This window comes from Hemiscyllium ocellatum, chromosome 43, assembly GCF_020745735.1.
Source record: "Hemiscyllium ocellatum isolate sHemOce1 chromosome 43, sHemOce1.pat.X.cur, whole genome shotgun sequence".
Lineage (NCBI taxonomy): Eukaryota > Metazoa > Chordata > Chondrichthyes > Orectolobiformes > Hemiscylliidae > Hemiscyllium > Hemiscyllium ocellatum.
Window position 1 is genome coordinate 29,502,093 of NC_083443.1, and position 25,669 is coordinate 29,527,761.

General features: G+C 43.3%; 1 protein-coding gene across 2 annotated transcripts in view; it reads left to right on the forward strand.

Moving 5' to 3' along the window:
- Nucleotides 1–25,669, forward strand: part of ascc1 (activating signal cointegrator 1 complex subunit 1) — a 59,257-nt gene that overhangs the window by 22,708 nt on the left and 10,880 nt on the right. For both annotated transcript variants that reach the window (XM_060854229.1, XM_060854228.1), the window contains exons 6-8: nt 1,851–1,987; nt 14,300–14,419; nt 19,177–19,301. In XM_060854229.1, coding sequence (XP_060710212.1) covers nt 1,851–1,987; nt 14,300–14,419; nt 19,177–19,301 — 382 coding nt within the window. The remainder of the gene's footprint in view (nt 1–1,850; nt 1,988–14,299; nt 14,420–19,176; nt 19,302–25,669) is intronic.

Consider the following 25,669-nt stretch of genomic DNA (forward strand, 5'->3'; position numbering starts at 1 on the left):
CCCTATGTCTGTGTTGTAAATAGGCACATGAAGAAAACTCGGGTACTTTGGGGATATGAGCAACCTCTAAGGCAAGCTAGCAAGTGTGTATGAGAATCCCTGAAAGGTCTGGAGTGTTAGATGTGCACCCTTTGAGTTATTTGACATAGTTTCTGTTCAATTAATACACTTCTGCAGTATGATGTAGCTTTTAATCTGGTCAGCTCAAAACATCTTTCAGAAATCATGACAGTGATGCATCAGTGTTTCAAAGACGCCCTTTTGTAGAAACATTGAGAACATTGATGGAAACAGGTCATTGGGATCAGGTGACAAAATAATTGTAAAATATTCACAGGAGATGTAGCTTCAGAAATAACACTGCTTTGGGAATGAGCTGTGTTTTAATTTTGCACCCCTTATGCATGGTCAAACAGACTTACACTTGCACAGTTTTTTCTTTCTGTTAATGTCTCTGATCATCTGCTCCTCCCCCACCTCTCTCACTTTCGCCCCTCTTTATTGTCTTTACAGTAAGTAGTAACATATTAAGTGCAATCAAAGCAGGAAACAATATCACATTGTGGCCTTGGACAGCTAGACCCATGACTGTGGGCATGAAGACCAAATAAATATTCCCTGTTACTGATTCGATTAGATTCCCTACAGTGTGGAAACAGGCCCTTCGGCCCAACAAGTCTACACCGACCCTCTGAAGAGCAGCCCACACAGACCCATTTCCCTCTGGCTAATGTAGCTAACACTATGGGCAATTCACCTGACCTGCACGTCTTTAAACGGTGGGAAGAAACCGGAGCACCCGGAGGAAACCCCACGCAGACACTGGGAGAACGTGCAAACTCCATACAAGACTGGAATTGAACCTGGGATCCTGGTGCTGTGAGGCAGTAGTGCTAACCATTAAGCCGCCGTGCCGTTCATGGGAAAGCAACAGTGGCAAAATCTCCACTAGAAGAGTTGCTTCAGTATGTTCTGTTCAATTGGTGTTGCTGCCACAGAGGCCTTCCAGCCCATGCTTTCATTGCTTATATGGAACACTGGGTGGGCATGTAGAATGATTAAAGTGTTTCTGGAATTTTGTGATGCAATCATTTCCAGATAATTGACTATAACCTTTTATAGGTAACTCATTTCAGCAATTCAACACCACAAAACCCATTTACTATCAGTGTGAATACTGCTGTGGTGTAGGCAGATGATAGAATCCCGAGAGTGCAGAAGCAGGCCATTTGGCCCATTGAGTCGCACCAACCTTCCGAAGAGCATCCCAACCCAGACGCACCCCATACCCATAACCCTACATTTACCACAGCTAACCCACCTAACCTACACATTCCTGGGCACTGGGGTAATTTAACATGGCCAATCCACCTAACCTGGACATTTTTGGAGTGTGGGAGAATGTACAAACTCCACAAAGTGTTTTACAACCATTGAATTACTTGTGAAGAGTAGTCATTGTTGTACGTGGGAAAGGTGAGTCATTATAGCAAACATTTCAGACATAAATACAGACTAGCTTGACTCTTAGTCTTTGTAGAATCATGTGAAACCTTGAGTAGCTTTGTGCTTTGCAGTCATTCTTTGATAGTTAATAAAAACCGAAAGAACTGCAGATACTATACATCAGAAGTTCTGAGGAAGGGTCATTCGACATGAAACATCAACTCTGATTTCTCTCCACAGATGCTGCAAGACCTGCTGAGTTTTTCTGGCAATCTCTGGTGTTGGGTCTTTGATACTTATTGTTCTCCAAGCTGAGATCCTGAGCTCTTTCTCCTTGCTAGTTTATAGTGTTACCTGGATGGATAGAACAATATGAAGATTCAGTTGTCCCCCTTCTCTTCTAGGATCGTGGGATTGACAGCAGTATTTTCCAGAACCCAGCAAAGCTCCACCTGACGATCGGAACACTCATCCTACTTAATGAGCACGAGGTCACCAAAGCTGCTGAATTGCTGCAGAAATGCAAGGAAGACTTCATCAAGTGAGTAAAGCCCTGGTCAGTTTTCAGCAATCGGCTGTTCCACTCCTCAGCTTGCTGTCATATTCCAGCAGAGACATGCCACTAGGATTGGTTTGTAAGAGCAAGAGTTGTATAAGACTCTGGTGCGGCTGCATCTGGAGTATTGTGTGCAGTTTTGGTCGCCATCCTATAGGAAGGATGTAGAGGCACTGGAACGGGTGCAGAGGAGGTTTACCAGGATGTTGCCTGGTATGGTAGGAAGATCATATGAGGAAAGGCTGAGGCACTTGGGGCTTTCATTGGAGAAAAGAAGGTTTAGGGCTGACTTGATAGAGGTGTACAAGATGATTAGGGGTTTAGATAGGATTGACAATGAGAACCTTTTTCCACGTATGGAGTCAGCTATTACGAGGGGGCATAGCTTTAAATTAAGGGGAGGTAGGTATAGGGCAGATGTTAGGGGTAGATTCTTTACTCAGCGAGTCGTGAGTTCATGAAATGCCCTGCCAGTAGCAGTGGTGGACTCTCTCTCTTTATGGGCATTGGACAGGCATATGGAGGATAGTGGGGGGCTCATGTAGGTTAGGTGGGCTTGGGTCGGTGCAACATCGAGGGCCAAAGGGCCTGTACTGCGCTGTATTTTTCTATGTTCTATGTGGTACCTCGGACCAAGTCAGTGTTTACAGATGGTTTTGCAAATAGCTGTATTTGACTTCTGTTGTTGAAAAAAAGCCAACTATTTGCACGCCCTTTTCAAAAGCTTTATGATAGCGGCCAGAACTCCCCAAAGGTATTACCTGTGGATCACCATTACCGTGAATTGTTTCATCATCATCTGTCGTTTTCAACGGAAATTGTACACTTGTTACCATGTGGTTTATTCCGAGTGGTCAGAATGTGATTGCAACTGGAGATCCAAGTTAACCCAATCTAAATCTCTGAAGTCACTGGGCTGTCCTGTAGAATCTAGTGTCATCCAGTAGTGACTACAAATCAAAATACTTGTGATAGGCAGGCATTGAAAGGGTCCTGGTTTTAAATATTTGTGACTCCACAAGACTGTGTGTGGATTGCAGCGACATAGTATACAGTGAGAATGGTTTGAGAGCAAAATATGCTCCGCTTCTTCAGACACTCCAGCATGCACCTGGAGATTCGATCCCCGACAGTGTGGAACCTGGAGGTTCGATCCCCGACAGTGTGGAACCTGGAGGTTCAATCCCCGACAGTGTGGAACCTGGAGATTCGATCCCCGACAGTGTGGAAACAGGTCCTTCGGCCCAACAAGTCCACACTGCCCCTCTGTACAGTAACCCATTCAGACCCATTTCCCTACCCTATATTTACCCCTGACTAATGCACCCTAACCTTATGGGAAATTTAGGAGGAAATCCATACAGACATGGGGAGAATGTGTAAATTCCACACAGACAGTCACCCGAGGCTATAATTGAACCCGGGTCCCTGGCGTTGTGAGGCAGCAGTGCTAACCACTGAGCCACCATGCTGCCACCTGTGTGTAGAGACTGAGAACTCATTCACTTGGTCTGCTTGAAAAGCTTTACACAGCCTTCTAACTGTTCTCTCTCCTCCTCTGCTCCAAATGCCAAAACAATGAAGGTTTAAGCAAGTAATCCAAAGCAGAAGTGCAAGTTTCTGAACTTTGCTTCACTGCATCTCACCCCTTCAACAAATTAATTAAAGGATCTTCTCCATTGCCAGTCTAGCTTTAACATTCATCGACTCAAAATCCCTGTGCACGGAATGGCTATATTTCACAATGGTCTTCTGGAGTCCCTGATATTTAAAACCAGGGTCCCTTTGATGTCTGCCTGTCACAATTGATCTGATCTAGTTACCACTAGATGTCATTACACACTTGATGTTGCTCTGCACAACTGCACTGAAACTTCAGAGATTCCCTTTCTCTTTCTGACTGTGGTGACTAAGGCGTCCAGTAAGGCGTAAATGTGCAATTTCCCTTGAAAATGACAATAATATTAAAACATTCTGTGTAATCCATCATTAATACCATTGGGAAGTTCTGGCTGCCATCACAGACATAAAGCAGGCAGCATGAGAATAGTTGCCTTGTATCAACTGTTCTCTGACTCTTCTATTTGTACCTGAAAATATCTCAGGTACTCAATATAAACATCCTTTGGATCAAGGAATGGGCAACACTGGATATCAATAATACGTTTTTTGTGAGGAACCCTATCTGGCCCGCTGCTAAACAGGTTTAGGACAAGCCAGGGCCTCTGCCCAACCAACCTCCACTTCTGGGACCTCAGTACAAATTCCTCATGTACTTCTGGCTAGACACAAACAATGCAGCACATTACTGAGGAGTTTCCCCTCTCCTGGTTGATCACCTCGATTTCAGCAAGTGTGCAGGTTATTGCTTGACTTTGCGATTTGCATTCAATAAATAACATCAAAAAATAAAGTGAGGAGACGTTTCCATTAATGGGACATGGTCACAGAATGAGAGGATCCACAATTAAAATCGAGATGTGGTAGAGTTTCATCTTCCAGAAAGTAGTGTGTCTGGAAGTCTCTACCCAAGAGAGTTGTGGAGTTTACGTTACTGAAAGTGTCTAAAGAGAGAGTTTTGAATTACCAGGGAGTCGAGGGCTGTGTTGAGTTAGCATGAAAGAGGAGTTGAGACCTGAGACAGATCAGACAAGATCTTGTTGAGTGGCAGACCAGGTCTAAAGGGCCGAACAGCCTACTCTTGTTTCTAATGTAAGTATCAAGATATTCGTGGGGACCTTGGCACATCAGTGTATTGGCACACACTGGTGCAATGCTTACAACAACTGCACTCTCTCAGATTGATTCTCCTTTAAAGTAGAATGGTTACATCAGGCCTGATTTAAGCCAAGAACAATTTGGGGCTTTGTTTTAGAAAGAAAGGCTGATTATTCAACAAAGACGATTTGTGCATACAGTATGATGAGCTGCTAGCTGGTCACACTCGTGATACATCTTACAGCAATGTTTTCAAGAATCTCGGTCAACATCCCTCCATTATCCTCCATGCTGGAGAACTTCCAGATGCCTTGACACGAAGGTAACACAGGAGAAAATATTAGTGAAACTTAGGAGAAATGGTTTCTGTAAAAAATACATATTTTGACTGTTTTAGTTAATTAGGAGAAAGTGAGGACTGCAGGTGCTAGAGATCAGAGCTTAAAAATGTGTTGCTGGAAAAGCGCAGCAGGCTAGGCGGCATCAAAGGAGCAGGAGAATCGACGTTTCGGGCATAAGCCTGAAGAAGGGCTCATGCCCGAAACGTCGATTCTCTGTTCCTTTGATGCTGCATGGCCTGCTGTGCTTTTCCAGCAACACGTTTTTAAGCTCTGTTTTAGTTAATTGCTGACATAATGGAATGGAACAGAAATAGGGAGATCAGACAGCATCTAAAAACTGAAAAATTAAACCTGTCTTTTCTCTGCACTGCTAATGGGTCTGAGCATATTTGTTTATATTTTCAATTTAGAACTTCACTGATTGTTTTAAAAGTGTCCTACCCCAAGCACCTTTCAACTTAAAATCAAAATTTAAATGCCTGTTTGAAGGCCTCTCTTCTCCCTCTGTAACCTCTAAACACTACTGTATTCCAAACTTTGTTGTATTTTTCTTATTATTTGTTCATGGGATGAGCAAGGTCAGTATTTATTTCCTTTCCCAAATTGCCAGTTGCCAGTAAGAGTCACATGTTGGCCAGACCTGGTAAGGAAGGCAGTTTCCTTCCCTAAAGGACGTTAGTGAACCAGAAAGGCTTTTCCTGACAACTAGATACATGGTCATCATTAGACACACAACTCCAGATTTTTTTTTAAGTTGAATTTAAATTCCACCATCTGTCATGGCAGGATTTGAACCAGGGTCCCCAGAACACTACCTGGGTGTCTCGATTAATGGTCCAGTGATAATGCCACTAGGCCATCACCAACCCCTGACCTCTGATTCTGACCTCATGCGCAAAACCCTCTCCTGCTTTCATCCCAGCCTCAGTGGTCATATCCTCCACCATTAGCACGCATGGTCTGAATTCTACCGCGAAGATCCTCTGCTCCTCCACCATCTCCTTCTCCTTGACAACCCTGCATTAAACGAGGCTTCTGAACCAATTACTGTCCTGTCCCCTTTAACCTCTGTCAACCCGACAACTCTCCGAGGCCTCTGTAATCCTTCACTTCTGACCCTGCACATCCCCACGTTCACCTTTGGCAGCTGTATCTTCGGCTGCTTCAATCCTAAACTCTGGAATTCCCCCCCTCAACCTCTCCACCTGTCTTTCTCCTCCTTTAGACACTCCTTAACAGTGACTACACACTAGGATACATGAACATCAACTAGCCACAAAAAGACATGATCCACTCTTATTAGTATCCTCGCATACAGATGAGGAAGGACACCACTTCGACTGGGACAATCCAGACAGAGACACGCATGAGAATTCCTAGTAGCATGGCATTCCAACTGGAACGCTATCAACAAGTACATTGACTAGGATCCCATTTACCACTCCCTGAGAAAAAGAACAGGAAATGACATCACCACAGGAAATGACATCGCCAACCCAAGGAAACCTAAACACAAACAGAAAGCGGGTCATGCCACCAGTGCTTTCGGAGGCTCACTGATGATGTTACCTAGTATGGTGACGAAACGTCTGAAAATGAACCTTCCAGCTCAGTGAGCAATCCTACATCCAGAACAATCCTTAACAGCTACCTCTTTGACCAAGTTGCTAGTATCTCCCTTTGTGACTTGGTTTCTAATTTTGTGCCTCAATTTTTCTGTGTTTTGCCATATGAAGGTCTGCTGTAAACCTGTCTGACTCTATGATGGTGCTGTATAGGACATGTTGAGACAGTGGGTGGAGGCAGTACAGGAAGCAGACCCTACAGCCAGGCCTGATGCTTCAAGGTGAGAGGACGTGAAGGGACTTGCACGACGGAAAGTTCTGTGACTTACGATGAGACAGTGATTAAAATCTGTCTTTGCAGCTTGCAGGCAGAGGGTAGTGGAAGAACCAGCCCTCTTGTTTTGCTGTTGGCAGCAAAGCGATAGTTTCATGTGCAGAAAGCTTCTCGCGAGGCTGGAGAAACATCAGTCTTGCTGAGGACGATGTGAATAGAAGCAGTGGTAGAGGGTGCAGTGAGGCGCTGAGCCTTGGGTTCTACATCAAGTTGTGGTGTTGGCAGATCATTGGTAAATCCTTCTTTATTCAGGATGGCAATGGTTGAGTCCTTTTGTATTTTGCTTGAGGAGGGTAGAAAGAATCGAGCTCTAGCACATCCAGATGAAGATGTGTAAACGTTTCCAAATCTTAGTTTATTTAGTTGTTGAAGTGTCATGATAGAACATGTCTTGCATCTATCCTGGTGTTGCTGTTGCACATTCGCTACTCTCTATTGTGCTAACAGTAATGAAACAACAAAGCCTGCTGAGAGTCATCAGAGGGCGTGAATATAAATGAATGCCGATGTGTTCAACCTCCTGCTTGAGTAAACAGTTTTAAATAGTCTCTTTCCAAGGCCAGTGAAAGATTGGAACAGTATCCCTCAGGAGATTATGACGCATTCATAGATTGATGTTTGTTAGGCATGCATCATGTGGTTTACATGATGAGCACTAACGAGAAGTGAAGTAATTAATGTTAATTGTGCAGTAGGTTAAGTACAATTCAACTGCTTCTCCTCTGTTTGCCACCATGGAATTAAGGAAATGCTTCACAATATTTAAGGCAATTTTTAAAAAATCTGATTAAACCTAACCTGCAAACTTCTTCAAAACCAAAAGAACTGCAAATGCTCTAAAACAGAAACAAAAACAAGTTGCTGGAAAAGCTCAGCAGGCTTGGTAACATCTGTGAAGAGAAATCAGAGTCAACATTTCAGGACGATCACCAAAACATTAACTCCGATTTCTCTTCACAGATGCTACCAGACCTGTTGAGCTTTTCCAGTAACTTCTTTTTTTGTTTCTGCAAACTTTTTCTATCGTTCCTTTAATGTTTTCATATAGAGTCATAGAGATGTACAGCACGGAAACAGACCCTTCGGTCCAACCTGTCCATGCCGACCAGATATCCCAACCTAATCTAGTGCCACCTGCCAGCACCCGGCCTATATCCCTCCAAACCCTTCCTATTCATACACCCATCCAGATGCCTCTTAAATGTTGCAATTGTACCAGCCTCCACCACTTCCTCTGGCAGCTCACGTACCACCCTATATTATAACTTTTTTGCTTCATGCTGCTGTTATTATTTCTAATTGATGTTTCTGTTTAATCAGTAGCACTTTCACGTGTAGAACTGAAGGTTATGGCTTCAACCCTACTCACGATTTGGAGTACCTAATCCAAGCTAACACTTGAGTGCAGTGTTTCAGATGCAGTTTTAAACATGCTCAGCAGGAAAAGAATCCACTGAAGCAAAGTAGTCTCCAACAGTGCCTCGTTAATGGACAGTGAAGGCAGCAGAAGAGTAATGGAGGGGTGCGCAGTGACTGCAGTAACGCAAGATGTCCTTGATAATTGGAGGGTTTCAAGCAAGGGTGAAGTTGGAAGTAATGATCTGGCCCAGAATTTTAGAAGGATCTTCTCTCCAACTGAGAAAATCTGTAGTAAAGCAAAAACCTGTGTATTGGCAAACAGAGGATTCAGATATGCTCAGTAGGACCATTAGCTTATCCCCAGTAATGCTTAAGGCAGCAGGTTTAGAACAAGTTCCTTCCAAACTCTGTAATGTCTGCAATCCAAATTGTACCGTACAACTATTTATGAATTTCTTCCTTCTCAGGGTTACAACTTTTACGTTCTTTTGCAGCAACTTTTATTTTTGCATGACTTTTGCTTGTTTTTGTAAATGGTAATGTAGCTGACTAATGCAATCCATTCTCTGAGCCGCAGCAATTGCAGGCATTTCCCACCATTTTCTGCATCAAAATATCTATCGGAAAGTGCTGCGACAGCCTTCAAATCCTGTTTCTCCTGCTGTGCTGTTGCTGTCCCAGTTAGTGGCATTGAATGAGCAACTATTAATCGTAAGCTGAAGTTCCAATGCAGATTTATTCAAGACAAAAATAAAGACTGGTATTTATACAGTGCCTACGGGGAGACTGTTGCATAGACGGTGGTAAAATCACTGCTCTAATAATCTAAGAGGCTTGGATTAACACTATAAGGGGACTCACGTGCAAATCCCACCATGGCAGCAAATGGAATTTAAATTAGTCAAACAAGAATCTCAGTAAAGATAACTGCAAAATGGCCAATTATTGTAATAATCCCGTCTGGTTTGCTAACTCCTTCAGGGAAACAATTCCACTGTCCCATCCTGGTCTGGCCTATATGTGACTCCAAACCCACAGCATTACGGCTGACTCTTAACTGCCCCCTGAAATGGTCTAGACAGCCACTCGAGCGATGGGGTGTAGGCAATAAATGCAAGCCTTCTCAGTGATTTCCACACCTTGTAATTTTTTTTTTAAAAAGCCAAAGTAGTACACTAACTGAATCCTGGGCAATTGGACTCGATTTAATTGGAGCTGCTTCTGCTCGATCTTGGTAACTTGAACAGTTTGTTTTGCCAAAATTACAGCAATATTGCAAGAGAAACTCGAAAGAATCTGCTTATATTTCTACCTCTTTACCATGTCTAAGACTCAGTTAAATACTCTGAATAATGGTACGGGATGTAGATTGTGGGATTTATGTATACTTTAATATCCTTTATTCTGGATACTTTACTCTGAAGTTTCAATGTGGCATATGGATGTCTGTATGCCTGAAATGGTTTAGTGACTTGTTCGTTTTTTTGTAGCCATGGTGATTTTTTTGTTATGAGAGGGAGTTCCTGGTGTGTAGCAGGATTTCCATTGCAGGAGTAAATGAGCATACAAGGTAACAGTTGTGTTTTCGGTTTTCAGTTGAGAAGATCAGAATTTTTTTTCTTTTTGATTAGAGACCACACCCACTGCTTTAAAAAAATCTTTTTTGATTGAGCTTAGCGGTTTGCAGAAATCTTGGCTTAGGTTGGATATGGAGAAAGTGAGGACTGCAGATGCTGGAAATCATAGTCAAGAGTATGGTGCTGGAAACGGTGCGGCACGGTGTGGAAATGGGGCAGCACGGTGGCACAGTGGTTAGCACTGCTGCCTCACAGCGCCAGAGACCTGGGTTCAATTCCCGACTCAGGCGACTGTCTATGTGGAGTTTGCACATTCTCTCCGTGTCTGCGTGGGTTTCCTCCGGGTGCTCCGGTTTCCTCCCACAGTCCAAAGATGTGCAGGTCAGAGGAATTGGCCATGCTAAATTGTCCATAGTGTTAGGTAAAGGGGTAAATGTACGCTTCGGCGGTTTGGTGTGGACTTGTTGGGCCGAAGGGCCTGTTTCCACACTGTAAGTAATCTAATCTAATCTAATCTAATCCAAAAGCGCAGCATCAGAGGAGCAGGAGAATCAACGTTTCGAGCATAAGCCCGTCATCATTCGAAACGTCAATTCTCCTGCTCCTCGGATGCTACCTGACCTGCTGTGCTTTTCCAGCATCACGCACTCGACTCTGAAACTGGATATGTCAAACAATTGCTCCTGACAAAAGGAGATGGTTCAGAACTGTTAAGAAATAGCTTGCCTTATTGTAAGAAGTTTTGTTTGAAGTTCCCAGACCAGACGTGTTTGGCTGAAGCTGTGATGGGGTTGTTTGAAGCTAAGAACTAGAGGGTCAGTCGTGGGAAGAGTTGAGGAAGAGGCTGTCAGATTCTTAAGACAGAAAATTGAACCTATAGTCAAATTAAGCCCAGTAAACCCATGTAAAAGAGAAGGAGATTCTCCCTGGTGTGAGTACAGTAAAGAGATGCTGTTGAGATTATTGGGATGTATTTTCTAAAGTGTTTCCAAATCTTTAAATTGGTGTTATATGTAAATTGTTAAATTGATTCTATTTTATTTTCATTTCTTCTGCATAACGATTATTATCTTCATTTGTATATTTGTGTCTCAGTGAAAGACCATCTCATTAAAACTGAAACAAAAAAAAAGTTTCATCAAGCCAGGTTTCAGTCTGGAATCTGACTTGTCCAGGAATAACATCAGCTGGGATCACAATGTTTTTCCTAAGTTACTTGTGGCTTCTGCCACTGAACAGGCATTCATCTGACCCTTTGTGAGTGAACTCTATCATTAGTTTTGTCCTGCGATTTTGTTTGCAGTCAGAATAATGGAAATGTTTTAGAACATAGAACAATACAGGCTCTTTGGCCCTCGATGACCTTTTATCCTACTCCAGGATCAAACTAGCCTACAAACCCATGATTGTACTATCTTCCATGTGCCTATGCAAGAGTCGCTTAAATGTCCTTAATGTATCTGACTCTACTACCAACGCTGGTAGCACATTCCACGCACCATCACGCTCTTTGTAAAGAACCTATCTCTAACATCTTTCCTAAACCTTTCTAAAATTATGACCCCTTGTGATAGCCATTTCCACCCTGGTAAAAAGTCTCTGTCTCTCCACTCTATCTATGCCTCTTATCATCTTGTACACCTCTATCAAGTCACATCTTATCTTCGGTCGCTCCAATGAGAAAAGACCTAGCTCCCTCAACCTTGTTTCACAAGACATGCCCTCCAGTCCAGGCAGCATCCTGGTAAATCTCATTTGCATCACCTGAAAAGCTTCCACATCCTTCTTATAATGGTGCATCCAGAACTAAACATAATATTCCAGGTATGGTCTAACCAGGGCTCTATAGAGCTGCAGCATAACCTTGTGGCTCTTAAAATCAATCCCCCTGCAAACGAAAGCCGAAACACCATACACCTTTTTGACAACTCTATCTACTTGGGTGGCAATTTTGAGGGATCTATGGACATCGCCCCAAGATCCCTCTGTTCCTCCACACTGCCAAGTATCCTGCCTTTAACCCTGTAATCTACATTCAAATTCAGCCTTCCAAAATGAATCATCTCCTACTTTTCCGTCTGCCACTTAACAGCCTAGTTCTGCATCCTACCAACGCCCCATTGCAGCCTACAATAGCCCTCCACGCTATGCATCACTCTACCAACCTTTGTGTCATTGGCAAACTTACTAACCCACCCTTGCACTTCCTCATCCAAGTCATTTATAAAAATCACCAAGAGCAGCGGTCCCAGAACAGATCCCAACGGAATACCATTGGTCATGAGCTCCAGGCTGAATACTTTCCATCTAACACCACCCTCTGCCTTCTATGGCCCGGCCAATTCTGTATCCAGACAGACAGGTTTCCCTCTATCCCACGCCTCCTTAATTTATGAATGAGCCTACTATGGAGAACCTTATCAAACGTCTTGCTAAAATCTACCTTCATCGATGTGTTCTGTCACATCCTCAAAAGAGTTCATTAAGGTTTGTAGGAATCTCCTGCCCCTCCCAAAGCCATTCTGACTGTCTCTAATCAAGCTATGGTTTTCCAAGTAATCATAAATCCTGTCTTGCAAAATCTCCTCCAATAATTTGCCCACCACAGAAGTAAGACTGACTAGTCTGTAGTTCCCAGCATTATCACGCTGGTGGAGGAGAAGGAACCATTGCTGCACAGGGGAGCTTCAGAGAGGAAGTAACAGATGGCTGGCAATGGAATGATGAACCCATGTGAGCAGGCAGTCCCGATCGCATCCTCAACCTGACTGGGCTTGATGAAGTCATCGTACACCCCTGGCTCATGCCCATAGCTCATGCCAGCTGCTGTTTGTTTCAAGTGAGGAAGAGATCTAGAAATTCAGGAGGTAGAAACACGAATGAGAATGGAGAATAATCTGTGATTGAGTTCTTCATGCAAGGAATGTAGAAGCAGCATCTTTAAACAAGAGACGAACTGCATTTCAATAGCACCTTTCTTAACTTCAGGATTCTCAAAGTACCTTATGCAAACGACTTACTTTTTGAAGAGTAACCACAGTTGTAATCCTCCAAATTGTTTATTATGCAGATTTCAGTCTATCCACAAGACCTTCCTTGCAATTTGGTTTTGAAGTGGACCAGAGGTAAGCTTGGAGTAAAAAGTCAGGTCTGCAGATGCTGGAGATCACAGCTGAAAATGTGTTGCTGGTTAAAGCACAGCAGGTTAGGCAGCATCCAAAGAACAGGAAATTTGACGTTTCGGGCCAGAGCCCTTCATCAGGAATGAGGAGAGTGTGCCAGGTAGGCTAAGATAAAAGGTAGGGAGGTGCCTACCTGGCACACTCTCCTCATTCCTGATGAAGGGCTCTGGCCCGAAACGTCGAATTTCCTGTTCCTTGGATGCTGCCTAACCTGCTGTGCTTTAACCAGCAACACATTTTCAACAGAGGTAAACTTGATCAGTTATGTCGGCAGATAGGATGTTGTGAAAGTGGACTGTGATGGGAGAAAATTGGGTGATTTGAGCTCCTTTTGACAGTCGCGATGTTATTGGGTTATGGCTTTGTGTGTTTTGCTATGTCTGAGTGTTAAACCCTTTGCAGTAGTTTGCAGAGTTATGTTTATACAGTGAGGTGATACAAAGAACCTGACTTGAATCTGACGTTCAATAATGTGAACTGCATAAAGTAATTTTGAAAAGTGCATCCACAAGATCTTAAGTGGCACATTACATCAAGGTGGTTTATATTCTATGTACATATTACATCTATATACATAAAAGAGAAGCTTTGTAAACAGTCTGCTTTCACTCTGTGTCATGCATGATTCTCCACTTGTGTGTAGTAATTTGATTGATCCACCAGCTAAGTGATTTTGGATCTTTTTATTATGAGTTCAGTAGCTGTAGTTGCTGTTGTGATTTTATGCAGCATTTCACTCTATCAGGATCAAAGATTATAGCTACATAAAGGGGAAATGGAGCTATTTTAAGATTGAATGAGGGCAGGAAGAATCCCTTAGGTTCTTGTTGAAATCTAGTCCTCAAACTGTTGCAGTGGGGATTCTGGATTAGTGGTGCTGGAAGAGCACAGCAGTTCAGGCAGCATCCGAGGAGCAGGAAAATCAACGTTTAGGGCAAAAGCCACAATGGGGAGCCATCTTGGTGATTTCTGTCTAATATTTACACACAGTAACTGAGAAAATTGGGTGAAGTGTGTGATCTGCAAGAATATATAACTGTTATTCGAGGAATTAAACAGTTCATGGCTCACCTCTGTAGTTTTATCTTCTATTTCTGATGCCCTTGTGTTACAACTCGCTCATTTAAATTGTAGACCCCAGTCTTTGAATATTGCTGTGGTTGTACTTGTGTTGAGTGCTCGCTCATCCTGTGACTGACTTGCTCTATGCTTCTGTTCCAGCAACCTTACTGGTGGAAAGCCACTCCTGGTGAGAATGGAAGGGATCGAATACATGAATGATGATCCAAGTATGGTAGATGTACTTTATGGAAAGATTCAAATGAAGAATGGAACAGACGTGTAAGTGAGGAAGACCTTGACAAATCGGTCATACCCTGTGTGGTTTCTAGTTCTACTAGATCATGAATGCAAAAATAAATATACCCTCCCCTCTCCTTTTTAACAATCACGTGGCTCTTAATGGGCTCAGAGACGTTAGTAATGTTCAGGGGAGCCAGGTTCAAATCCCACCATAGCAGATGATGGAATTTGAATTCAATTTTAAAAATCTGGAATTAGGAATCTAATGATGACCACAAATCCATTTTTGACTGTTGTCCTTCACTAATGTCCTTCAGGGAAGGAAATTGTCTGGTCTTACCTGCTCTGGCCTGCATGTGACTCCAGGCTTAGCAATGGGTCCGGGGAAATAGGGATGGACAATAAATGCTGGCCAAACCAGTGACACTGTCATCCTATGAAATATTTCTTTTAAAGATTCCTACCCAACCATCTCTGCAGTGATCAGGGTCTCAAAAAACCAGGTTAACTGGCTATTCATATTGTAGCTATTTGGGAAACTTTGTCATTTGGCTATACACCAAATACATACTCTGAAAATGTGTTGCTGGAAAAGCGCAGCAGGTCAGGCAGCATCCAAGGAACAGGAGATTCGACGTTTCGGTCATAAGCCCTTCTTCATGAATGCTTATGCCTGAAACGTCGATTCTCCTGTTCCTTGGATGCTGCCTGATCTGCTGCACTTTTCCAGCAACACATTTTCAGCTCTGATCTCCAGCATCTGCAGACCTCACTTTCTCCATCAAATACATATGACCTGGACTGCGCTGACAGAAAGGGTAGGAGGAGCTTTTGAGGTTTGGTGCGATTGTTGGGTGCCACCAGATTTCCTCCAGTTTCCACTGACCAAAATGTAATGACCAGAGCTGAGGACTACTTTCCACCTGTGACTTACTGATGGCTGGGGGCTAGATCATTCAATTTGATTTGATTTATTATCGCCTCATGTACTTGGGAACCGTGAAACGTTTTGTTTTGTGTGCAGTACAGGCAGATCATACCATACAAAGTGCATCAAGGGTAATAGAACAGAGAGAGGAATTCCAATGTTACGGCTGCAGGGAAGGTGCACAAAGAGAGAGTCAACATTAAATTTAAAACTTGAGAGATCCATTCAGAAGTCTAACAACAGCATGGAAGAAGCTGTTCTTGAGTCTATTTGTAAGTGTATTCAAACTTTTATATCTCCTGTCAGACAGAAGAGAGTGGAAGACAGAATAACTGGGATTGGGAAGGGTCTTTGTGTTAGTTGCTTTCCTGAGAAAACAGGAAATATAGATTTAATCGTTGGATGGAAGGCTGATTTGTGTGATGGGCTGGGCTGTGTTCACGAATCTTCAGTTTCTTGTGGTACTCTCTGACCTCAGACTCAAAGGGCATTCAATCTCTTCCAACCGTTCAGTGCTCTGACACTGTGTCACTGACCAGTGTACAAATCTGTTTCAGCAGGTGCCCTCCAGTGTCAGGATGCTGGGTCAGGTGATATTAAAGGCATCCTGTTTATAGTTGCTTATTTACATGGAAAATGGAAGTCATTCTCACCTACGCAGGGGACCTGCTCGACAGGTTTACTGATTGGAATCTCTCTCTACTCTAGGGATTTCATATTGTGACACTGTAACCCAGGTGGCACTGTAACCCAGTACTTGATCGTATCACTACTAGCCCATCCTTACAAGTTGGATGATAGAAGAGATAAAGCAAGATAAAATACTGTGAATGCTGGAGAAACCCAACAGATCTGGCAGCATCTATGAACGGATGCTCTCTGACCTCAAAAAAAAGGTGGCACAGTGACTCAATGGTTATCATTGCTGCCTCACGGTGCCAGGGACCCAGGTTCGATTCCAGCCTCGAGCAACTGTCTGTGTGGAGTTTGCACATTCTCCCCGTATCTGTATGGGTTTCCTGCGGATGCTCCGGTTTCCTCCCACAAAGATGTGCAGGTCAGGTGAATTAGCCACGCTAAATTGCCCATGGTGTTCAGGCGTGTGTGGGTTAGGTGTATTAGTCAGGGTAAATGTACAGTAATGGGGTAGGGGAATGGATCTGGGTGAGTTATGCTTTGGAGGGTCGTTGTGGACTTGTTGGGCCGAAGGGTCTGTTTCCACACTGTACGGATTCAATGAGAAACAGAGTAAATATTTTGCTTTTAGTATGACTGTTGAAGAAGAACTTTTTTTTTTCTCCACAGGCTTGGCCAGATGTGCTGAGTTTCTCCAACCCTTTCTGTTTTTAAGCCAGAAGAGATTGTTGGATTAGGGTTTGGGAGATGTAGTAGTTCCCTTCCTGGGACAATGTAACAATACTTTGTACTTTCTTTCAACCACCCAAAGGGTCAAGTGACTGACATCCCTTGTATGCTGTGTATTCCTAGGTGTGGCAAAGGAAAGTACGTGCAATCCACAAGTGGCTTTATAAACTGTTTTAGTCATGTCCTTTTGAATGCCCCCTGAGGTTGGAATTGTTTGGAATAATTTGTATTTGTCAAGTCCAGTTTGTGTTTGCGTTTTGTTTTATTCATTTGTGGAATGCATGCTTCACTGATAGCACTCTCATGTGTTTCCCATTCCTAACTGTCCTGGAAGATAATAATGATCTGAGATGACTTCTTCAACCTCTGCGGGCTTTATGGCGTGTGTCTATCCACAAACTGGGAGTTATTGAGATGGGAGTTTCAGGACATTTTGCAGTAACAGTGAAGAAACATTCCAAAGGAGAGTCATGTTGGGCTCAAAACATTTAACTCTGTTTCTTTCTCCACAGATGTAGCCAGATGAGTTTCTCCAGCATTTTCTGTTTTTAAAGTGAAGTTCTCCCTTGTGTCAAAAAATCATGGGTTCATGTCCCACTCCTAAGCAAATAATACAGGATGATGTTTTGAACTGGTATTGACGGAGATAGAAAAGTCAAGACTTGATCCCAAGGACGTAGTACAGCCAACAGCTTGAGAATCAACTTGTAAATTATTCCAGCACACTCCATTAACGGCTCTTATCACTGGAGAGATTCCTGGTCAGCTGCATGTAGAAAGAAACATTGCATCTCCATCATCACTCTCCGCAGCTCCAGAGCTGTCACATTTGTGGGCCTCTCTGACCTATCACCTTCATCCCCACCCCCCATCCACCTGTTGTACTCTTTGCTACCTTCTCCCCAGCCCCACCCCCCTCCCTCTCATTTATCTCTCCACCCCGGAGGCTCCCTGCCTTCATTCCTAATGAAAGGCGTTTTGCCCGAAACGTTGATTTTCCTGCTCCTCGGATGCTGCCTGACCTGCTGTGCTTTTCCAGCCCCACTCTAATCTAGACTCTGATTTCCAGCATCTGCAGTCCTCACTATTTCCACATTTGTGTGGTGTTTAGGGACCTGAGTACTCAGGGTTATGAATGAATAAAATCGGTGAAGATGGGCAAGAGTGCATTACATAGTGGCCTTTTCCCATTGAACCTCTGCAGTAGCTGATCCAAGCTGTAATAAGTCCCTTTTTCAATCGCTCTTTTTGCAGATGGATTTTTGCAGAGTGGCTGGCCTGAGCCATTTTATACCCATTGGAAAAAAAGCACTCCGGATTCATTGATGGGTTACTGATGGTTTTTGAAAACGAAATAAACAGGGGAAACTGGAAGGAGATGGTCACTATCTTAGAATGCAAACTGAACTGGCTACAAACAAATTGAGGGGATTGTAGATACACCAGGTTTAAGTATTTGAAAGAAAGATACCTGGGGAACTGATGATGTTTGGGGATTACGGAGAGGAGGGTAACATGTTGTGGATCAAGCAGTTAGCCATGTTACATTCATCACAATTACAAGGAATTGTGACTCAGCAGACACTTCCCATTCCTCTGCCTCAACAAATGGTGGTTAATTAGAGAGATTTCTGTGCTTGCTCATGATGGAAAGCTCTCAGATCTGGGATGAGCGGGACACCGGTTAGATCCTTATGTTCCTATTCTCTTCCCAGACCCCTGTGGAGCAGGAAGGTAAGCCCACTTAGAGACACAAGCTGACAAACAAATCTGGTTTTCCCCTTCCGATCTTTTTTATTGTATTCACTGCACCCAATGTGGCCTACTATACATTGGAGAAACCAAACGCAGACTGGGTGACTGCTTTGCAAAACACCTTTAATCTGTGCACTTCCTATAAGCGGTCATTTTAACATAGCGTTCTGCTCACATGTCCACATGTCTGTGAATCACACTTGCTCCAGTGAATCACAGTACAAACTTTGTAGGTACTGATTGGACGCTGCCTGAACTGCTGTGCTCTTCCAGCACCACTGATCCAGTACAAACTTTACAGCCTACTGGACTTAATATTGAGTTAAACAATTTGTGAACCACCTCCTGTGTCTTCCCTTTCTTTTAGCTTTACCTGTTACATTCTCTGTCACCATGTCCCCTCTTGCCCCACCCCCACCCTGTGAACTGTCTGTTCTTTCCAGCCTGACAGTTAGACATTGTTTTATTATTCTGACATTCCAATCACTTAATCAGAACTATCAACATCTTTCTTCCCCCAGCCCTCTACTCTACCCATCCGCCACCTCCAACTATAGCATAAATGCTACCCCCTCCACACTTCACTTCATCTCTGACAAAGAGTCGTCTAGACTCAACGTTAGCTTGCTCTCTCTCGATGGATGCTGTCTGACCCACTGGGATCTCCAGCATTTCTCATTTTCAGTAAAAATCTGGTTTTGGTGCCCGCTCCTCATGTTTCTGTGACCAGTTATTCCTTTGTGAATAGATTGCAGCTGATTGCAGATGGACTGTTGGAGCGATTCGTTGCTTCTGGACTGATGGAGAAGGAATGGGACAGGGTAAAGCTTCATGCTACTTTGATGAACACTCTTTTCAGAAGGGACCCAACAGGTACGTGTTAAATGCTCAACCCATTTCACTTGCCTTACGCTATGCAGCATCACTGTGTGTGTGATCTGTGCTATGTGTGGCCAATTAAGGTAGATTCGCCATCATCCTAGTGGATCATAGGGCTACTCTCTTAATAGAGAGAGAGACAGACAGACAGACAGACGCACAACTGATGGTGGTTTAAACTGAGGGTGAGGAGAGTGATTGAGAAAGAGAGTCCTTTATGGTAACCATAGACAGTGTGGGAGCTAAACCCATGTTGTTGGCATCACTCTGCATCGTAACCCAGCTGTCCAGCCAACTGAGCTAACTGACTACTTGTCTATTCACCCGATGTATCTTAACGTGCAGTGACCAACGGGCTTGGTACACCATGATAATTGTAGACCCCCCTATTGGTCGGCGGGAAAATGAGAAACAAATTTGTAAGGAGATCTCAGTTATCTGTAAGGATAATAGCGTGGTTATGGTAGGGGATTTTAACTGTCCAAACATAGACTGGGACTGCCATTGTGTTAAGGATTTAGATGGAGAGGAATTTAAGTGTGTCTGCCAGAATTTTCTGAGTCAGTATGTGGATGTACCTCCTAGGGAAGGTGCAAAACTTGACCTACACTTGGGGAATAAGGCAGGGCAGGTGACTGAGGTGTCAGTGGAGGAGCACTTTGGGGCCAGCAACCATCATTTTATTAGTTTTAAAATAGTGATAGAAAAGGATAGACTAGATCTAAAAGTTAAAGTTCTAAATTGGAGGAAGGCTAATTTTGACGGTAGTAGGCAAGAACTTTCAAAAGTTGATTGGGTGCAGATGGTCACAGGTAAAGGGACGGCTGGAAAATGGGATGCCTTCAGAAAAGAGATAATGAGAGTTCAGAGACAGTATATTCCTGTTAGGGTGAAAGGAAAGTCTGATAGGTGTAGGGAATGCTGGTTGACGAGAGAAATTGAGGACTTGATTAAGAAAAAGAAGGAAGCATATCTCCGGTATAGACAGGAGAGATTGAGTGAATCCTGAGAAGAATATGAAGGCAGGAGGAGTATACTTAAGAGGGAAATCAGGAGGGCAAAAAAGGGGACATGAGATAGCTTTGGAAAATAGGGTTAATGAGAATCCAAAGGGTTTTTACAAATAAATTAAGGACAAAAGTGTAACTAGGGAGCAAATAGGCCCCCTCAAAGATCAGCAAGGCAGCCTTTATGTGGAGCCGCAGGAGATGAGGGAGATACAAACGAGTATTTAGCATCAGTGTTTACTGTGGAGAAGAATATGGTAGAATGTAGGGAAATAGATGGTGACATATTGAAAAATATCCATATTACAGAGGAGGAAGTGCTGGATGCCTTGAAATGCATAAAGGTGGATAAATCCTCAGGTCCTGATCAGGTGTACCCTAGAACTCTGTGAGAAGCTAGGGAAGTGATTGTGGGGCCTCTTGCTGAGATATTTGTATCATCGATAGTCACAGGTGAGGTGTCAGAAGACTGGAGGTTGGCTAATGTGGTACATTATTTAAGAAAGACAGTAAGGACAAGGCAGGGAATTATTGACCGGTGAGCCTGACGTAAGTTTTGGAGGGAATCCTGAGGGACAGGATTTACATGTATTTGGAAAAGCGAGGACTGATTTAGGGATAGTCAACATGGCTTTGTGTGTGGAAAATCATGTCTCACAAACTTGATTGAGTTTTTGAAAAAGGAGCAAAGAGGATTGATGAGGACAGAGCAGTGGGTGTGATCTATATGGACTTCTGTAAGGTGTTCGCCAAGGTTCCACATGGGTGACTGGTTATCAAGGTTATGTCTCGTGGAATACAGAGCGAACTAGCTATTTGGATACAGAACTAGCTCAAAGGTAGACTACCACAGAAATTGGTGCAGGATCCACTACTTTTTGTCATTTATATAAATGATTTGGATATGAACCTAGGAGGTATAGTTAGCAAGTTTGCAGATGACACCAAAATTGGAGGTCACCTTAGATTACAACAGGATGTTGATCAGATGGGCTAATGGGCTGAGGAGGGGCAGATAGAGTTTAATTTAGATAAATCCGAGATGCTGCATTTTGTGAAAGCGAAGCTTAGCAGGACTTAATGGTAGAGTCCAAGGGAGTGTTGCTGAAGAAAGAGACCTTGGAGTGCAGGTTCATAGCTCCTTGAAAGTAGATTCGCAGGTAGATAGGATAATGACGAAGGCGTTTAGTATGCTTGCTTTTCTTGGTCAGAGCATTGAGTATAGGAGTTAGGAGGTCACGTTGCGGCTGTACAGGACATTGGTTAGGCCACTTTTGAAATATTGTGTGCAATTCTGGTCTCCTTCCTATCGGTAGGATGTAGTGAAACTTAAAAGGGTTCAGAAATGATTTACAAAGATTTGAATTATAGGGAGAGGCTGAACAGGTTGGGGCTGTTTTCCCTGGAGCGTCGAAGGCTGAGGGGTGACCTTATAGAGGTTTATAAAATCATGAGGGGCATGGATAGGGTAAATAGACAAAGTCTTTTCCCTGGGATGGGGGGGTGGGGTCTAGAACTAGAGGGCATAGGTTTAGGGTGAAAGGGGAAAGATTTAAAAGGAACCTGAAGGGACAACTTTTTCACGCAGAGGGTGGTACGTCTATGGAATGAGCTGCCAGAGGAAGTGGTGGAGGCTGGTACAATTACAGCATTTAAAAGGCACCTGGATGGATATATGAATAGAAAGGAATTAGAGGGATAAGGGTCCAGTGCTGGCAAGTGGGATATCTGGCTGGCATGGACGAGTTGGACCGAGAGGTCTGTTTACATGCTCTACATCTCTATGACCCTACGACTACTTCACTGGGCAGAGAATTCCATAGATTCACAACCCTCTGGGTGAAGAAGTTCCTTCTCAACTCAGTCTTAGGTCTGCTCCCTCTAATTTTGCCCTCTTGTCCTGGTTTCACCTTCTAGTGAAAACATTCTCTTAATATTTATCTTATTTATTCTCTTAATTTTATATGTTTCTATAATGTTATGAAGATATGGGTGAACTGTACCTTTTTAAGAGAGTTGAAAGGTAGCAGTGGCCACACCAAGTGTTCTCAGGAAGACGCAATGTAATGTGCTCCAGTTACTGGAGTAGCTAGTTACCCGAAAACAACAAAAAATTGATTCGAATTAGGCCAATCAGTTTAAACTATTCCCTGAAAATAAAAACTATTTTCAATCAAGTTTGAATTTAGTATATTGAAATTCTTAAAAACCAATGATACAATTGATGCTGTAGGGTATAAGACTGGAGAAAATTGAATGGTTGAGAGGAGAACTGCCAAGCTCCAGCATGTAAAAGACTGCCTGAAAAATAGCTCACTTAAAAGTACCTTATTCAATCAGTAACCTGTGAAGCAGAATCCCTCCGAAGAAGAAAAGAAGGCACAGGAAGATCCAAATAGAAGAACCGAAAGCTGCCTGGTTTTGTGCTAAGAAGTCTTGTTTTGTTAATCTTAATTGGGAGTTTTATTGGACTAGTATTATAGAATAAAAAATGAGGTCTGCAGATGCTGGAGATCACAGCTGCAAATGTGTTGCTGGTCAAAGCACAGCAGGTTAGGCAGCATCTCAGGAATAGAGAATTCGACGTTTCGAGCATAAGCAGATAGGTTAGAGTAAGGAATTGTAAATAGTTGTTAGTTAATTATTCTGTTATACTTTCATAACTAAAGTTGTTAATATTTACTCAATAGTTCTTGGCCACACAAATTTTTACAGATTATTGTACAGGATAAATCTTTTCTGTGTTGCTGGTTTTAAATTAAGCAGGAGGGTTTGCCCCATGTCTTAACAATTAGATCCTCCTCATTCTTTTAAATGCCAATTAATATAATCCCAGTCTACTCAGCCTCTCCTCATAAGCCAACCCCCTCAACTCTGGAATCAACCTAGTGAACCTCCTCTGTTACCCCCTCCAGTGCCAGGACATCCTTTTTCAAGTAAGGAGACCAAACCTGCATGCAGTACTCCAGGTGTGGCCTCACCAGCACCCAATACAGCTGCAATATAACCTCCCTGCTTTTAAACGGAATCCCTTTGGGACACAGTTTCATTTGCCTTCCTAATTTCCTGTTGTAGCTGCAAACCAACCTTTTGTAATTCATGCATAAGGACACCTAGCTCCCTCTGCACAGCAGCATGCTGCAACTTCTTACCACTCAAGTAATAGCCCTTTTTACTGTTACGCCTACCAAAATGGATGACTTCACGTTTGATTAGATTACTTACAGTGTGGAAACAGGCCCTTCGGCCCAACAAATCCACACCGACCCGCCGAAGCGCAACTCACCCATACCCCTACATATACCCCTTACCTAATACTATGGGCAATTTAGCATGGCCAATTCACCTGACCCGCACATCTTTGGACTGTGGGAGGAAACTGGAGCACCCGGAGGAAACCCACGCAGACACGGGGAGAACGTGCAAACTCCACACAGTCAGTCGCCTGAGACGGGAATTGAACCCAGGTCCCTGGCGCTGTGAGGCAACAGTGCTAACCACTGTGCCACTGTGCCGCCATTTATTAACATCTGCCAGACCTTTGCCCACTCACTTCAAGTAACCCATTCAGCTCATCAGGTTTGTGCCAAGTTTTTGAAAATTAGTATCAATTAATCCCACTCCACCTCGTTCTCCTAACCTTAACATTTTTTTTCTCATTTTCCTATCATATGCTAATTACCGGTTAGTTCTAAAATGTTGTTTCACCTCCATAATGCTTTGTGTAGCGATGTCTTGATAGGTGTACAAAGACTTTGAGGGGTGTTTAGGATTTCATTAGAAGTGTTAGACAAAGGGAACCATCTCATTATTGCCACGGATTGTTCCACAAGCTTGTGCAACTCCCCTGTTGTCTTTGTGCACATAGCTGATGCTGAGATTGGCTGAAGTTCCACTGTTTATTTCTGGACTCACCTCAGCCCTTGGTCAGACGCATAGATTAGTTCAAGTAGTATGTGTAATGAAGAGGTATATTTCTGGTTTGATGTGGTTCACCTCAAAGTGTGACTCATCAGTGGCTCCTCCAGTGTGATGTAAATAAGGTGCGTAATCGTACTCTGGTTTGCTGGGAGAGGAAGTCTGGGCTGGGGGTGTTTAGAATTCTGCAGGATACTGTTTTCAGTATTGAACTACCTATTTGTTTTAAACCTCCAAGAAACTGATGCAATGTTATCCTTTTTTAATCTGGTTTGACACTTGTTTTTAGCTGGGCTTTTGTTAAGATTAATGCACTCTCCCTGAGGGTGCTCGGGATGGTTTCAGAGTGATGATCAGCCTACATTGATGTAACTCACAGGTGAAAAATAGTCATTATGGTGAAGCAGCTGGACGCTGAACAGTCCCTTCAGGGACAGACACGCTCATGCCCACACATCTCACAAGGGCTAACCATGTCCATAGGAGGTGGTGGGGGAGAGGGATATCAATGCCAGTATGTGTTCCAGTGCAGAGAACTATCCAACACTCAGGACTTCACGTTTGGAGCATCTGCTGCAGAGACTCAATGGGAAAAGGCCACAATCTGATGCCCTCTTGTCACTGTTTACTGAGGGCCCAGAACTAGAATCTCAAACCCTTCGGCCTGGATATTTGGTAGCTTGCCAACACCTTCTCCAGGAAAATTAGGAACGGGCAATGAAAGCTGGCCTGTGGCCAAACACCCAAATTCCCTTGAATGAATTATTGAAATAAACTGTACATTGTGAATTGAATTGAAGTTATCATTGCAGTGCCTCACTACCATGACAGGGTGCCATGTACTGTGATCCATGAGACATAAGTGCAGAAGTAGGTCATTTAGCCCATTGGGTCTGTTCAGTTTGAAGGGATTTGAACTGCATTGCACTTCTTGTAATCTGAAATTTGAATTGTGATGTATCTTTATGGATGAAAATGTATAAAGCATAGTTTTGGTGTGGAAACCGATAGCTAGCCTGGCTAGGCCAGCATTTATTGCCCATTGCTAATTGCCCAGAGGGCAGTTAAGAATAGACTACTTTGCTGTGGGACTGGAGTCACATGTAGGCCAGACCACGTTAGAATGATAGCTTCCTTCCCTAAAGGACATTGGGTTTTTCTGACAGTTAACAATGGTTTAATGGTTACTTAATGCCTGAATTTTGTTTATTGAATTCAAATTCCACTACTTCCCATGGTGGGATTCGAGCCTGGGTCCTCAGAACATTACCTGGGTTTCTCGATTTAACTGTCCAGTGATAATCCCATCAGGCCTTCATCTCCCAATCAACTCTTCCAAAACTGATTCCAAGCCATCGGAGTTTTGCAGAGAGTACTAATACATGCGAGTCAGTGATGTTTCAGAGGTACATCCATAAACTTTGTATTTGTGATTGC